The 15,789-nt window shown below is 43.4% G+C and overlaps 1 protein-coding gene across 1 annotated transcript in view; it reads right to left on the bottom strand.

Annotated features, from left to right (window-relative positions):
* Positions 1-15,789, bottom strand: part of ADGRL4 (adhesion G protein-coupled receptor L4) — a 294,420-nt gene that overhangs the window by 98,209 nt on the left and 180,422 nt on the right. The window contains exon 7 of the mRNA XM_082265059.1: positions 15,174-15,357. Coding sequence (XP_082121185.1) covers positions 15,174-15,357 — 184 coding nt within the window. The remainder of the gene's footprint in view (positions 1-15,173; positions 15,358-15,789) is intronic.

Genomic DNA, 15,789 nt, shown 5'->3' with positions numbered 1-15,789 from the left:
ATTGAAAAGCCAACATAGGACAATTTAAATAAACAAGGGCTGTACTGAAAGTAATGCAAAGTGGGCATAACTTTTTTATTAACTCGCATAGGTCATTCAAATTTTACATATTGTAGAGTAACTCTTCCTCTATAGTAACTCTTCTTTTTCATTGCAGGTAAATGGAAGAAGAGTTATTATAGAGGAAAAGTTACTCTACAACAGGGATCCTCAAACTACGGCCCTCCAGCTGTTGCAGAACTACACATCCCATGAGGCGTTGGAAAAAGCTGATATTCACAGACATGACCAGGCATGATGGGAATTGTAGTTCCTGAACAACTGGAGGGCCGTAGTTTGAAGACCCCTGCTCTACAACATGTGCAATTTGAATGACCTTCAGTAAGTAAGATAATAAAGATATGCCAACGTTTGCATTACTTTTGGTACAGCACTCGTATATCTAACCATGGATAAAGACCCATCTCCCGACTCCCGTTTGCCTCCAATCTACAAGCGTATGAGCTCCTACCTCACTGACAACAACTTTCTCGATCCCCCTACACTCCAGCTTTCGCCCACAGCATTCCACTGAAACTGCCCCACTTAAACTCACCAAGGACCTACTCATACTCTTGGACCTTTCTGCTGCCTTTGACATAGTTGACCACCGACGCCTCTTCAACAAACTCCACTCGCTTGGCTTTCGTGATTCTGCTCTTTCCTGGTTCTCTTCCTACCTATCTCAGTGCACTTTCAGTGTCACATACAACACCATCCCCTCTGCTCCTCTTCCTCTTTCTGTTGAAGCCCTGTCCTTGGGCTCCTCCATTTCTCTCTCTTTACCTCTTCCCTGGGCCAGTTGATAACCTCCCATGGCTTCCAACCTCTATGCTGACGACACCCAGATCTATCTTTCCACTCCTCAACTCACCTCCTCAATCTTCTCACGTATCACAAACTTACTGAGCGACATATTTTTTATTATATTATACAGGATTTATATAGCGCCAACAGTTTGCACAGCGCTTTACAATGTGAAGGAAGACAATACAGTTACAATACAGTTCAAAACAGGAGGAACTAGAGGGCCCTGCTCGTTAGAGCTTACAATCTAGAAGGGAGGGTCAAGTGAAACAAAAGGCAATAACTGTGGGGGATGGGTTGATAGAGAAAAAGGAGGTACATTTGTTAGGGGTTGGTAGGATAGGCTTCTCTGAAGAGGAGGGTTTTCAGAGATCGCCTAAAAGCTAATAGAGTAGGGGATAATCGGACAGATAAGGGTAAGGAGTTCCATAGGATTGGAGAGGCTCTGGAAAAGTCCTAGAGGCGAGCATGGGAGGAGGTGATGAGTGAGCTAGAGAGCAGGAGGTTTTGAGAAGAACGAAGAGAGCGATTAGGTTGGTATTTTGAGATGAGGCTAGTGATGTAGCTGGGGGCTAGGCTGTGGATTGCTTTGTAAGCTGTTGTAAGAGGAGCAGCGGAATCTGAGCGATTGGTGAGGTGGATGAGTCTGGCGGCAGCATTAGATGTCACACCACTCCCTCAAACTCAATCTTGCTAAAACTGAGCTTGTAATATTTCCTTCTCCTGAAATCCCCCCCCCCGTGACTTTACCATTGAGATCAACGGCACAACCATTGGTCCCTGCCCCCAAGGTGCTGGATGCAATCCTAGACTCTGACCTCTTCTACCGTATCCCCATATCCAATCACTGGCTACATTTTGCCGCCTTAACCTCCGCAACATTTACAGAATCCCACCCCCTCCTGACTAACAACACCACAAAACAACTTATTCACTCCTTGACTACTGCAACCCACTCCTCACTGACCTACTTTTACACAGGCTATCCCCCTTCAGTCTATTATGAATGCTGATGCTAGACTGATACACCTTACTAACAGATCCATGACTGCTTCTCTCTGTGAATCCTTTCACTTGCTTCCCGTACCCCACTGTAAAAAAATTAGAATACTAACCAACTAACATAAAAGGCCATCCACAACATTGCCCCCAGCTACGTCACCACCTTATCTGCAGATATCATCCAAATCGTCCTCTCTGCTCCTCCCAAGACCTCCTACTCTCTAGCTTCTTTGTCACCTCCTCCCATGCTCGCCTCCAGTACTTCTTCAGAGCTTCTCCCATCCTCTGGAACTCCCTGCCCTAGTATGTCCACCTTTAGGCAATCCCTGAAAACTCACTTATTCAGGGAAGCCTACCCCACCTACACCTAAGAACTGTACCCGAATCACCTCCATCCGATCATCCCCCGCAGCTATTACCTTTTGTACCACCTCCCCCTCCCTTTAGATTGTAAGCTCCATAAGCAGGGCCTTCCTTTCCTTCTGTATAGAACTGTATTGTAATTTTTCTGTCCCCCCTCTACATTGTAAAGCGCTGCGTAAACTGTTGGCGATAAATAAATCCTGTATAAAAAATAATAATAATAATAAATATTTTAAGACCTTTTGCCAGAGCTAGCAACTTTCTCTTTTTAAAGAGTGGTCCCTACAGTGTAGACACTGGGGGTACAGAGAAGGGGGCAATGTATTCCCCAGGAAGAGAGAAGTCTGGCTTCCTTTTCCCCAAAGAGACTTGGCAGCATGAATGAAAATCTCTGCATTTCAATAAATGATGCGGTCTCAAAAGCTCTTAGTGTCAGCATTTTATAACTCCTAGTAATTCCAGCCAACTTTTTTTTTCAGTTTTGCATAACATAAGGAAGGATTAGAACTTTTATTAGGTTTGGATTGCAGCATGAGGCCTTGTTAGAGTTATTTCTCTTCCCTTCCTATCAGTGGTGGACACTATCATCAAAGGGGCCATGTTCAAGGAGAATGTTTAAGTTCCAAGTCCAAATATTTATTCATTCTGTATATACTGTATGTGTAGATACATACATACATACATGGTGGCAAGTGAGCAGCCTTTTTGATATCCTGAAGTTTCTTATGGTCTATTATGCTGAACCGGAGACAGACAATCAGCACCACCTCCAAGATCCTAGGAGCACCCGCCTGGCCTACATGTACTATAAAATACCTCCTAACTCCCAGAGGGTACTTGTGCAGCTGTGTGGTCTACACAAATGGTATGTCCATCCTGCTTCCTATCTGAATGATAATGTTGTTACCTGGACAAGAAGAGATGGGTCATTTTTAATCTGAACACAAACAGTCATTAAAACAAGTGCACCCCCCCCCACACACACACACACACACTCTCCTTCTATGCAGGACATCATTCGTTTCAAAATTAAAAGTGCATTTTTTAAGAAGCTGATGGGTAATTAATATAATTAATGGATCTACAGACAGGAGAGGCAAACAAGCAGTCTTTCCCTGTACAGCTATTGGTTATACACAGTGGGAACATGGGGGGAATACAGTTCCAGCACCTCCAGCACCTCTTCCCGGGATCCTCTTCTGTGCTCCTGGTCCCTCCCTCCTGCTGAGTGCCCCCACAGCAAGCAGCTTGCTGTGGGGGCACTTGAGCCGAGTCACAGCTCCCTGTGTCCATTAAGACACAGAGCCATGACCTGGCCCCCCGTCCCCTCTCTCCTGATTGACAGCAGCGGGAGCCAAATGCGCTACACTGTTGTCTCAGCCAATGAGGAGGGGAGTCCAGGGCAGCTGAGACACTACTGCAACATTGCTGGATAGACATGGGCTCAGGTAAGTATTAGGGGGCTGAGGGGGGCTGCTGCCCGTTACCTGGACAAGAAGAGATGGGTCATTTTTAATCTGAACACAAACAGTCATTAAAACAAGTGCACCCCCACACACACACACATTAGGGGGCTGAGGGGGGCTGCTGCCCACAGAAGGTTATAGAATAGAATGCATTAAGATAAAAAACCTTCTGCCTTTTACTATCCATTTAACTCTATACAGTACAGTGTAATTGTAGATCATGGCTATTCCCTGCTAAGGTTGGCTATGGTAACACCATTCACTGCGCACCCAACTATCTTCTGGTACCAGTGAGGGGCAGATGCATCTTCAGGATATTCACTTTTTTTTTTAATTCTCTATTTAAATATATATATATATATATATATATATATATATATATATATATATACACACAGTATATATATTCAAGATATATAGGAACAATACAGAACAAATAAGCTTAAGGAAAATATATGTTCCGGTTTCCTAGCATATTACATATACTATTATTTAGGTATATTATTTGTAGTAACTAGTTTGATTAGAGTTTTAAAAAGATATGGTTTGAAAAGATTAGGAATAAGGTAGATAAAGAGGAGGAGGATAGGGAGAAAGCAAGAGAAAAATAAAAAGGGAAGAAAAAGGGGGAATGTTACCTTCCCTTATCGGTAGCCCCATACTATCAGATTTAGAGTTTCTATATAGTAACCAGGGTGTCCACATTTTTAAATGTTTGTCAGACTTGTTCTTTAGAAATGCCGTAAGTTGTTCCATTAGTTGAATTTCAGAAACTCTTGTATGCCATTGTGCTAAGGTTGGTGGGCCTGTTTTTATCCATAAAGCTGGTATGCAAGCTTTCGCTGCATTTAAGAGGAGTTTTTATCATTTTTGAATGATATTTGTGTATTGTGTAAAAGATAAGTGGATGCCGGTGTATTCAGTAAAGACCAGCATGTCAATTCCTTAATGGAATGTTTTATACCAGACCAGAAGTTGGCTAGTACTTGGCAGTCACAGAAAATATTTAGGAGTGATCCTTCAATTTGTAAGCATCACCAGCATAGAGGGGATATCTGAGGGTTGATTTTATGTAAAATTTGTCAAAAATATCACAATATTCTAAGCCAAGTTAGGCCAATAAAAGTTGAAGTTATAAAAGTGGCGATCATGGTAAATGAGTGTGACTTTAGGCACCAAAGGTCACATACCAAGAAGTGCCAATGATGGAAATTTGGTTCTGACCTAATGCCATGTGAAATACCACATTTGAGCTTTACCTTTAAAACTATCTACTAAAACGCAAACATTCTAGCTTGTCACTGAAAATAAATCTTTAAGTATTGAATCCAGTTCTCTGCTTACGCACATCATTTACTTGAGACTAAGGCGTAGCTAATTGTGACTGATGTGCTATCTATATCTGTGGACAGCCATAGAGACAGATTACTGAGATGGCATATATTTTCTGTTATAGCTTTCTTTCAGAAGGTAGAGAAAAGTCACTGCTAAATGCCAAAAAGATAAATTCGCAGATTGTAACATTGCCAAACTCTAGATTCTGAGCTGACCTTACACCTGCCAGTTTTCAGTCGATGACAACCACTTTAGAACCTCTTGGAATTGCATTTAACCCCTTGACGCCGGTGTCTCCTGACCCTTTAAGGAGTTTCCGATGCCGGGAGGCAGGTAGGGGTTTATGATCATGTGACCCCTGTGATTGGCTGTCACAGCGGTCACATGATTGGAAAGCCCCAATCGCAAGTAGATGGCACCGGCAACTGTGCCAGGAGCGGGCAGGCCGCGCACAGGCTTGTTTACATTTTGGTACGCAAATATGCGGCCTCTCTGTGTCAAGGCCGAGGTTAAAGACCACGTTACCCCAACATTTCATCTTCCTGATCAGTGTCTGTTATACAATGTACTTATATTAAAAGTATCCTCTTCTGTTTGTATTTCCTCCTTTGTGTAAAATCACAGATGATCTTGCCGGTCCCCTTGCTTTACTATTTCAAACTGACTACATTAGGCATTAAAGCATATCCATTCCAGTGTGGTCAGTTTTCTGGCTGTGCAGGGAGAACAGCCTGCCTATCCTTGATCCTGATCAGACTGTTGCTGATACACCCACCTGCACAGCCATTTACTGGAAATATAAGTGTACTGCTGTTTCTCCTCTTCCAGCATTCTAAGCCCCAAATGCAGCTGAGAACACAGATTATGATATGAAATCTTTTATTAAAAAAAAGTATTTGTAATGTTTTTTCATATGCATAACAAACGTTTTGGCTTTATTTTAAACTGAATGGGTTGTTTTACAAGGTAAAGGTTCACATATATTTAAGATCAGAAGTAATCTCCAGAAACGAAGGAGTCTACCACCCATAACTTCGATCGACCACCAAAATTGTTACACCTAAACTGGGTAACAAAATGACAGCTTTAATCCAATGTATTGGATGCTCAAATTGAAATGGAATCAAAACTTTGGCAATTTTACTGAAAGTGGTCAGTCTCAATATGGCCAATCGAAACAAGCATTTTATGTCTTCAACTGCTTTGAAGCCTGTGTCCAGTTTAGAGTGCATCTAAAGCCAATTTTTTAAATTCAATTTTGGATAAATTAGTTAAAGAGGAAGAACCCCCCCCCCCCCCGGGGGTTAATTTTAATATTATTCCTTTCTTACCTGGGATTATGGGTTCAGCTGGGCTAGCATACTTACTTACTCAAGCAAATCCTGTGCTGTCCCACTGTGATCCACCAGTAGCCATCACACTCCAGGTCTCATGCTACCATCTTCTGTGTGACATCATCAGGAGGCTGGCTGTTTCCTCTGAGTCCCAGCAGCTGGCCTCCTGATGACACAGTGGTCTATGCAGCTCCAAAGCCTCCTGAGATCTGTTAAATTAGTATTTTATGAGGCTTCTGGTGGATGTACGTCTAGGCAAGAAATGTGGAATTACAGGCTGCATGTAGGCAGACAGGTGGGACGTTTGTCAGGTCCTCCATGTTTTCCCATTACCTTGTTGAGTGCCAAGCACTGGGTTACATGAGAGGCCTACCCTGGGTTCTTCTGGGCTATGTTAGGCACTTTTTACGGGGTCACTTTATTACACATGAACTACCTTTGTTTTGTGTAATTTTCATCAATGCCCCAGGACAAGACTGAGGTCATCATGGGGGAATACTCATCCTTAAGGCAGACCTCTGCTATTAGAGATGAACATACATCATGTACACTTGCACTACAACTGTTCTGCAGTTAACTCTCAGTTCCCCATGACAATGTACACCTTCTCTTTAATCTACATTTAAGAGGGACATGCCAAGCCTGGTCCACGTCCACCTGTCCAGCCATTTTCACTACTATTCCCCAGTAGCGGAGTGGGCCCCACCGTTCCTCTGTATAGGATGGGACCCTCTGCAGGGCGAATCCACAGACATTGTCCGACAACATTTCCCCCACTGTTATCGACAGGCTGCTGGTTAAACGTTCGTTACTCCAGGTAACCCCTGTATCTTCACACTACTCCACTCCACACTAATGTTTTCATACCCCAATGTGTTTAAGACCCACTTAATGAACTATGGGCCCGCCGGTTACTTACATGCCCCCTTTCAGGAACTTCAGACCAGGCAAAGACAAAGTTTCAAACACTTTACCCAAAAGAGGCACAGTCCAACAGATAAAGACTTTATTATTTCCTATTCCCTAACTCTACCTACAGGCCACAGTGCTGCCCCAGTATGCCTGCTAAGGTGTAGTCCAAGCAAAGATACGTCCTTTATAGGTATCTTCATGTAGGTACAAGCCCTTGTAAGGCACAGACCAGTGCTCACAACTCTGGACCACGGTACCTTTTATATCACACAGGACCAGTGGGTCGGACCCAGAAAAATACCAATCAAAACCAAAGAACTAGGAAAGGCATTAACTCCTACCCTCCTGACCAGGATTGCACCTAACTAACTATTACAACCTGCTTACATGTGTTTTACAAAAATAAAAGTATCCCTTCTAATAAAAATAAAAAAATAAAAATTGGCTAATTGCAAAAACTGGGGTAAAAAAAATGAGAAACGTTTATGTATGTTACATATGTTCTGTCAAGTACCGTATATCCACTCAAGTGATCTTCTTTACTATGTACCACTGTATAACAGATAATGTTTACTTTTCTGTTCTGTATGATAAACTCTAAGGCTCCGTTCAAATGTAGGAGTTTTGGGGCGTTTTTGGGGAGTTTTTCTGCTCTAGGATCAGCTCTCAAAACGCCCAACAAGACAAATCCTATTCATTTCAATGGCTCCTGTTCACATCTGAGTATTTTGACGCTGTGAGCAAAACGCCCAACGCTCAAAAAAGTACATGAGCTTCTTTTTGGGCAGATTACAGGCGTTTTCCATTGGTCTCTATTCAATCTAAAAACACCTGTAAAAACGCCTGTAAATCGTGGTAAAAATCGCTGTAAAATCGCGGTAAAAATGCACGAAAACGCTACGCTCAGGTGTGAATGTAGCCTAATAAAAACATTGAAAGAAAAAAAAAAAACGAAAAAAAAAATGAGTGACGTTTTGCTTTAAGGGTTACAATCCTTGTTTAGTAGAGTTTCAATTCCAGCTTGTGATCAGCGTACATTGGCATCCAATCATAAACCTGCACATATGATCTCTTCCCATGATGCTATAGGAACTCCCCTGAGGGTACAACATCTTCCAGGGTGTCAGATCCTGGATCTCTTCTCTCCCATTGCAAGAAAAAGCATACACCATCTACTGTATTCCATGGCAATACCATCTGTCAGTTTTAAAACAATATAATTTTATTTCACGTTGGATAGAGAGTCGCCTGGAGTTCTTCAAAGTAATGAGAGTGAACTGCAAGAAATTTAATTAAATTTATTTTGCCATTTTATGACGTCAACCAATCAGTGCACTGCAATGATTTAATCAGAAGGTGTGTCCCCAAGGAATTAAATTGATTGCATCAGCACAGTTATTAAATTCTGACAGACTCAATACTATTGCAATTTGGCTGGCGATGAGGTCTCATTAGAGAAAAGAGCTTGATGGAATCGGGGATACCGGGCAGGGTCCTGCCAGTTTATCATTGGTCATTTAAATTCTTTGCATCTTCAAATAAAGTCTAAAGAGTTATAATGCCCAACAAGTAGTAAGATAAATGAGCTTAGGCACAGGGGATGGATGGAAAGATGGTTTTGTGAATGGATGGATGGATTAATGGATGAATGGATTAATGGATGAATGGGATAATTTTCTTCAAACATTCTTTGAAATGTATGGTTCTTTGGTTTCCTGCAGCAAGTAAAGGGCTAAGCACTTTGTGTTTTAAAAAATGTTCATTTAAAAATATTTCTCGTAGGCCACAAGCATGTTTATCCTCTTCATGTGTGCCAGATGGCTTTCCAACACATCAACACATCATTTTTTATATCTATATATATATATATGCAGACATATTACAGGGGGTGGTCAGAGACTGCAGACATGCTACAGGAGATGGTCAAAGACTGCAGACATGCTACGTGAGATGGTCAGAGACTGCAGATGTGCTAGAGGAGATGGTCAGAGACTGCAGACATACTGCAGGAGATGGTCAGAGACTGAAGACATGCTACAGGAGATGGTCAGAGACTGCAGGCATGCGACAGGAGATGGTCAAAGACTGCAGACATGCTACGTGAGATGGTGAGAGACTGCAGATGTGCTAGAGGAGATGGTCAGAGACTGCAGACATGCTACAGGAGATGGTAAGAGACTGCAGACATGCTACAGGAGATGGTCAGAGACTGCAAACATGCTACGGGAGATGGTCAGAGACTGCAGATGTGCTACAGGAGATGGTCAGAGACTGCAGACATGCTATAGGAGATGGTCAGAGACTGCAAACATGCTACGGGAGATGGTCAGAGACTGCAGAAGTGCTACAGGAGATGGTCAGAGACTGCAGACATACTTCAGGAGATGGTCAGAGACTGCAGACATGCTACAGGAGATGGTCACAGACTGCTACCATGGTACAGGAGATGATTAGAGACTGCAGACATGTTGGAGGGATGGTCAGAGGCTACAACCATGTTACAGGGGATGGACAGAAATTACAGCCATGCTTTAGGATATCGTCTGCGACTGCAGCCATGCTACAGGCGGTGGTTAGAGACTAAAACCATGATACAGGAGCAAATGAAAGGCTATAACCATGCTACAGGAGATGGTCAGAGTCTGCAGCTATTCTACAGGAGAGGGTCAGAGACTGAAGACATCATATAGTAGTGGTTGGAGATTTGCTGCTGTTAAAAACTCAGAACATGTAACAGGAGACTGCTAGAGAATTACTACTGTAGCACCCTACAGGTAGGTGCTAGGCAAATGTATAGTGGGCCTTGTCTGCCTAACAGCAGGGCCATGATTTATTTTTGCTAGGGTGTCATGGCTTCCAGATGTGCCTGCTGAGAGGGGAGCCTCCCCACTGGTCCCTGTGAGAGGCTTCTCATAGGGTGGTGGAGGAAACCCAATCAGGGGACACATTCAGGCTTGTAACTACCCCAGAAGACAGATTATGCCACAAGGGATTCTGGGAGTGGGTATAAGTTTGTGGGAAGTGCCTGACTGGGTGTCTTTGGTGGGAGCAGAGTCCCAGGAGGGAGAGAACGGCTGTCTCTCTTCCTGTCTGAGGAAGCGGATATCTTGGGGTGTCGCCTGAGAATCCAGAGAGTGCTGAGTTGAGCTGAGGGGGATCCGGTGTGCCGAGAACCAGTGGAGAGCGAGAGGAGTCCAGTCCCAGGAAAGCCTACACAGGTCGTGAGTACTGAGGATTGCCCCTGGGGGTTCGCCTGAAGTGTTAGAGGGCGCCACTCCCGAAGAGGTTCTGGGATCCAGTGTCAGCTAGGTGTAAAGGGGTACCCAGGTTGAGGACCCTGAAGTGACAGAGGGGGTACATAGTCAGTGGACCCTGAAGAGCTAAAAGTGTAAAGGGGGTGCCTGCAGTTTGGTCCCTGAATTGTACAGAGTACTAGTTGAGAGTTGCAGCCATACGGGAATTCACAACAAGCTAACTCAAGCCAGTGCCAGGCTGGAGAGAGTAGTCAGTGACTTTGCAGTGTCAGTAGTTCAATACTCCACAGTCCTGAGTCTTCTGGACTTAAAGTCGAGGATTCAGCACTTCTTTCGAGTTACAGTGTGTTCTAAGCATCAGTGAGCGCTGGCTAGCATCGGCTGGCGTCAAGGCAGCGTTAACAGACATTTTTCTGGATAAAGTCCCAAATTGTACTTAGTTGAGCCTAAAGGAATATCCCACTCATTCCCTTCTCCCATCCCTTTAAATACAATAAAACAACAAACCAAAGATGCCGGAGTTGTTAATGTGTAAGTTCTCACATCCAGGGCCGCAGCTCACATGGGCTGGAGAGGTAACCGGTAACGATGGCAGACCCACATCAGGCTCAATGCCTGGAAAACCTGCTACACTACTATTACAGTCCTTTTATAAATCAGGGTTCTCCCATTTGTGCTCCCTACGGTCTCTAAATAAATATTGTTAGCACATTTATTGTTCCTTTTAGCAACATCCATTATAAAATACTGGAGAAAAAGTACATGATTAGAGAAAAGGGAATGGGCAGCACGCAAAAAGGAAGAAAGTGTTAAAGAAATAAAACAAATCATTTAAAGAGAAGTCTAGTTTATGTGAACCCTTACGTTGTAAAACAACCTATTGCGTTTAATATAAAAAGGCAAGGCAATATGCATATATACTGTGTATATATATATATATATATATATATATATATATATAAATACACACACTCTATCAAAAGTATTGGTATGCTTTCCTTTAATCGCACATGAACTTTAACCACATCAATACAGGACACTTTCACCCTCTTCCTGTTCAGGCCATTTTTCAGCTTTTAGCGCTGTCACATTTTGAATGACAATTGCTTGGTCATGCAACGATGTACCCAAACAATATTTTTCTAATTTTTTCCCCACAAATAGAGCGTTCTTTTGGTGGTATTTGAGCACCACTGGGTTTTTTTATTTTTTGCTAAACAAATAAAAAAAAAAAAAGACCAAAAATTAAAAAAAACTAAAAAGTTTTTCTTTGATTCTGTTATAACATTTTGTAAATAAGTATGTTTTTTCATGCACTGACAAGCAATGATGAGGCTGCACTGATGGGAACTTGTGGGGTGGCACTGATGGGGTGGCACTGATGTTGAGGCACTAATATGAAGCACTGATGGACACTGATATGCAGCACTGATGGGCACTAATAGGTGGCACTGATATGCAGCATTGATGGGCACTTATAGGTGGCACTGATAGGTGGCACTGATATGCACTTATAGGTGGCATTGATGGGCACTGATGGGTTGAACTGATGGGCAATGTTGGGCACTGATGGGTGGCACTAATAGGCACTGATAGATGGCACTGAGGAGGCACTGACAGGCATTAATAATGGGTACTGATTGGCATCCCTAATAGGCACTGATTGGCATCTTTGATCAGCACTGATTGGCATCCCTGGTGGGCACGGGTTGGCATCCCTGGTGGGCTCTAGTGGGCCTTCCTAATGGGTCTGCACTGATAATCAATGCGCTGATTATCAGTGCAGACCCTCGCTGTCAGGAGAACTGCTGATCGGCTCTCCTCTACTCGCACCTTGTCAGTGCGAACTGAGGAAAGCAGATAAATGGCACTTCCTGGTTAAGATGAGATTGGACACAGCTGACCACATGGTAAAGAGCCTACGTCATAAGCTCTTTACCAGGATTAGAGATTCGGTGTGTCAGAGTGACACACCGCACCACCGTCCGCCGCACTGCGCATCTTCGAGGGTGCGCACGAGCGGCTTATCCTGCTGGACATCATATGATGCCCAGTCAGGATAACTTAACCACTTTGCAGCTGTCATTCTGCTCTATGGCGGGCAGGAAGTTGTTAACGGCATCCCAGTTTGGATGAGAAGACCTGGCTCGCAGTCTCTACTCTGATTCATCTCAAAGGTGTTCTGTCGGGTTGAGGTCAGGACTCTGTTCAGGCCAGTCAAGTTCCTCCACCCCAAACTTGTTTTCTATGTTTTTTATTGGACCTTGCTTTGTGCACTGGTCCAAATCATTTGGTGGAGGAGGGATTATGGTGTGGGGTTGTTTTTCAGGGGTTGGGCTTGGCCCCTTAGTTCAAGTGAAGGGAACTCTTAAGGTGTCAGTATACCAAGACTATTTGGACAATTTCATGCTCCCAACCTTGTGGAAACAGTTTGGGGATGGCCCCTTCCTGTTCCAACATGACTGCGCACCAGTGCACAGAGCAAGGTCCAGAGCCAGACCTCACAAATGCGCTTCTGAAAGAATGGTAAAACATTCCCATAGACACTCCTAAACCTTGTGGACAGTCTTCCCAGAAGAGTTGAAGCTGTTATAGCTGCAAAGGGTGGGTCAACTCAATATTAAACCCTACAGACTAAGACTGGGTTGCCATTAAAGTTCATGTGTGTACAGACAGGCGTCCCAATACTTTTGTTAATATAGAGTATATATCAATTTATTTTTTTATAAGTGATCACATACCCTCTGTTCTAAGAGGCATAAGTGCATTCGAGGTATGGGTGGAGACTGCAGGTAAGGTGTGTCAGCAGGTGGCAAGGAGAAAGCAGCACACTGATCTCCCCAGTGAAGAGCTGTGCAGGAGATGTGCCAGGTCAAGTCTTGGTCATTGGAGGACAGGCAGGCTGTGCACCAAGCACAGCCAGAAAACTGGCCATGCTGGGAAGGATATGCTCACATACCTAGTATGGTCAGTTTGAAATAGGCAGGGGAACTGGCAGGTTTACCAGGTTTTTTTAAAACAAAGGAAGCAATACAAAGAACAGGATTATTTTTCCCACAAATACATTGTATAGCAGGCACATATTAGGAATATGAAATGTTGGGCTAACAAACACTTTAACCTCCCTGGCGGTATTCCCGAGTGTGGCTCGGGGTTAACTTTCAGTACCAAAAGCAGTAACCCCGAGTCACACTCGGGATTACCCCAGAACGTTACTCACCTTCCCTGCGATCCCCCGCCGTCCTCCCTAGCCGTCCTCCCCGTCCTACTAACACTCTCTACCCGCTCTGTGCACAGCCAATAGCCAACACCTGCCTTCCGGTTCCCTTCCCTGCGAGCGTTGCGACGCAGGGGGGTGGAACCGGTGGTAAATTCAAAAGTGTAAAAAATACACTAAATGTCATGATACAAAGCTGTGATCTTAACGGATTACACTGTATCATGCCATTTCACCACAGGATATAACCTGGTGACTGTTCCAGTGCCCTGCCTGTGCTTTTCCAGTGCTTTGTGCCTGGAAATTTTTGAAAGACCATGGCGTCCAAAAAGCGTTTTTTTTTTGCGCAAAAGCGCTTTTGGATGAACTGGAAAGCGGCGACAGCGAAACAGAGTCACTTTAAGAACTAAGCGATAGCAATTCGTAGGAAAATTTGTCATGAGGTACAGAAAGTAACGACAGCGACAATTCTAATGTCTCTTTCTGGCACATCGCTTGTGGAATTTGGGAAGTATATCAAATGATTCTTCACAATTTCCAAAGGAGCAATGTGCCAGAAAGAGACATCAGAATTGTCGCTGTCGTAACTTTCCATACCAGATGACGAATTTTCCCACGATTCACTATCGCTCAGTTCTTCCAGTAACTCCGTTTTGCTGTCGCTGTTTTCCAGTTCGTCCAAAAGCGCTTTTGCGCAAAAAGAATGCTTTTTGGACGCTATGGTCGCTCTCAATTTTCCAGGCACAAAGCACTGGAAAAGCACAGGCAGGGCACTGGAAAAGTATCCAGGTGCAATCCTGTGCTGAAATGGCATTATACAGTGTAATCCGTTAGGATCACAGCTTTGTATCATATTTTGTGTATTTACATTTTTGAATTTGCCGCTGGTTCCACCCCCCCTGCGTTGCAATGCTCACAGGGAAGAGAACCGGAAGGCAAGTGCCGGCATCGGCCAAGCACACATCGGGAGGATGGCGGGGAAGGACAGCGGGGGATCGCAGGGGAAGGTGAGTTTTAAAATATAAAACAACAGATTTCTATGCAAAACAATGTACTGCTTTTAGCACAGAAATATGGACATATTTAGACCGCCAGGGAGGTTAATATTAATTGAATTGGCCATGAGTTAATATTAATTTCATTGGCCATGAGTTAATATTAATTTCATTGGCCATAATTTCAACCTTAGCTAAGAAAAACACTGCCTGCCGGCCGCTGGTATCGGAGGGCTGCACAATGGGTACCAAAGGGGCGCATGTTCTGAACCAAGGGCTTATCATATAAACTTTCCACAAATCTAATCCTGAAACTAATATTTTATTTCCACAACTGTAGTGTCTCTGAACTTCCATTACCAATTTACAGGTTACAAGTTACATCCATCAAAGAAAGGAAAAACTTTTTTTTGAAAAGAAAGAGCAATTTCACACAATCATATCCTCACCCATATCGCTGGCATCAACATCCAGTTGGGTTGTTTTCTTGAAATTCTGTGACATATCCAGAGCCAATTGTTCCGTGGTGTGCAGGAGTTTCGTGATACTTTTTCTCCGGCTCTCGTCTGTCAGCTTTTTCCAAACTGTAATTTTATCCTTTTCAACAAAGTTGTTCACTGTGTTAACAAAAGTCTGCCGATACATAGGGAAAGATGTTATGGTGGTATACTTTGCCCTTTTGCTGTTCTCACTTTAAAGTGAATTTGTCACATTGGAAGAAAGATTACAGCGTCAGTGAGCTGATTGAAGGAATAAAAGAAATGTGTTTTACTTTTTAAAGCTCAGTGGGTGACCTGAAGTGGATAATCCCGGTTTATAAACTTTCTACTTAAAGGAAAAAATATATATATTTTTATTGGCTATTAGTCATTATTTCCAAAGTTTATTTAGGGCCCATTTACCAGTGTGTCACCGCAATGTGCAGTAGGGGCTCGTTTACATTTTTGGGTTGGGGGGTAAAAGCATGCAGCTGATCCATATTTTTAAATACCCCCAACCACTCTCCCTTAAAGCGGAGTTCCACTCTGAATTTTTTTTTCACTGTCCGCTTAGACTAAATTACCT

Source organism: Pelophylax lessonae (genome assembly GCF_965119305.1).
Source record: "Pelophylax lessonae genome assembly, chromosome: 8".
Lineage (NCBI taxonomy): Eukaryota > Metazoa > Chordata > Amphibia > Anura > Ranidae > Pelophylax > Pelophylax lessonae.
The sequence above is the reverse complement of the archived record's forward strand: the minus strand, read 5'-3'. Positions and strand labels throughout refer to the sequence as shown.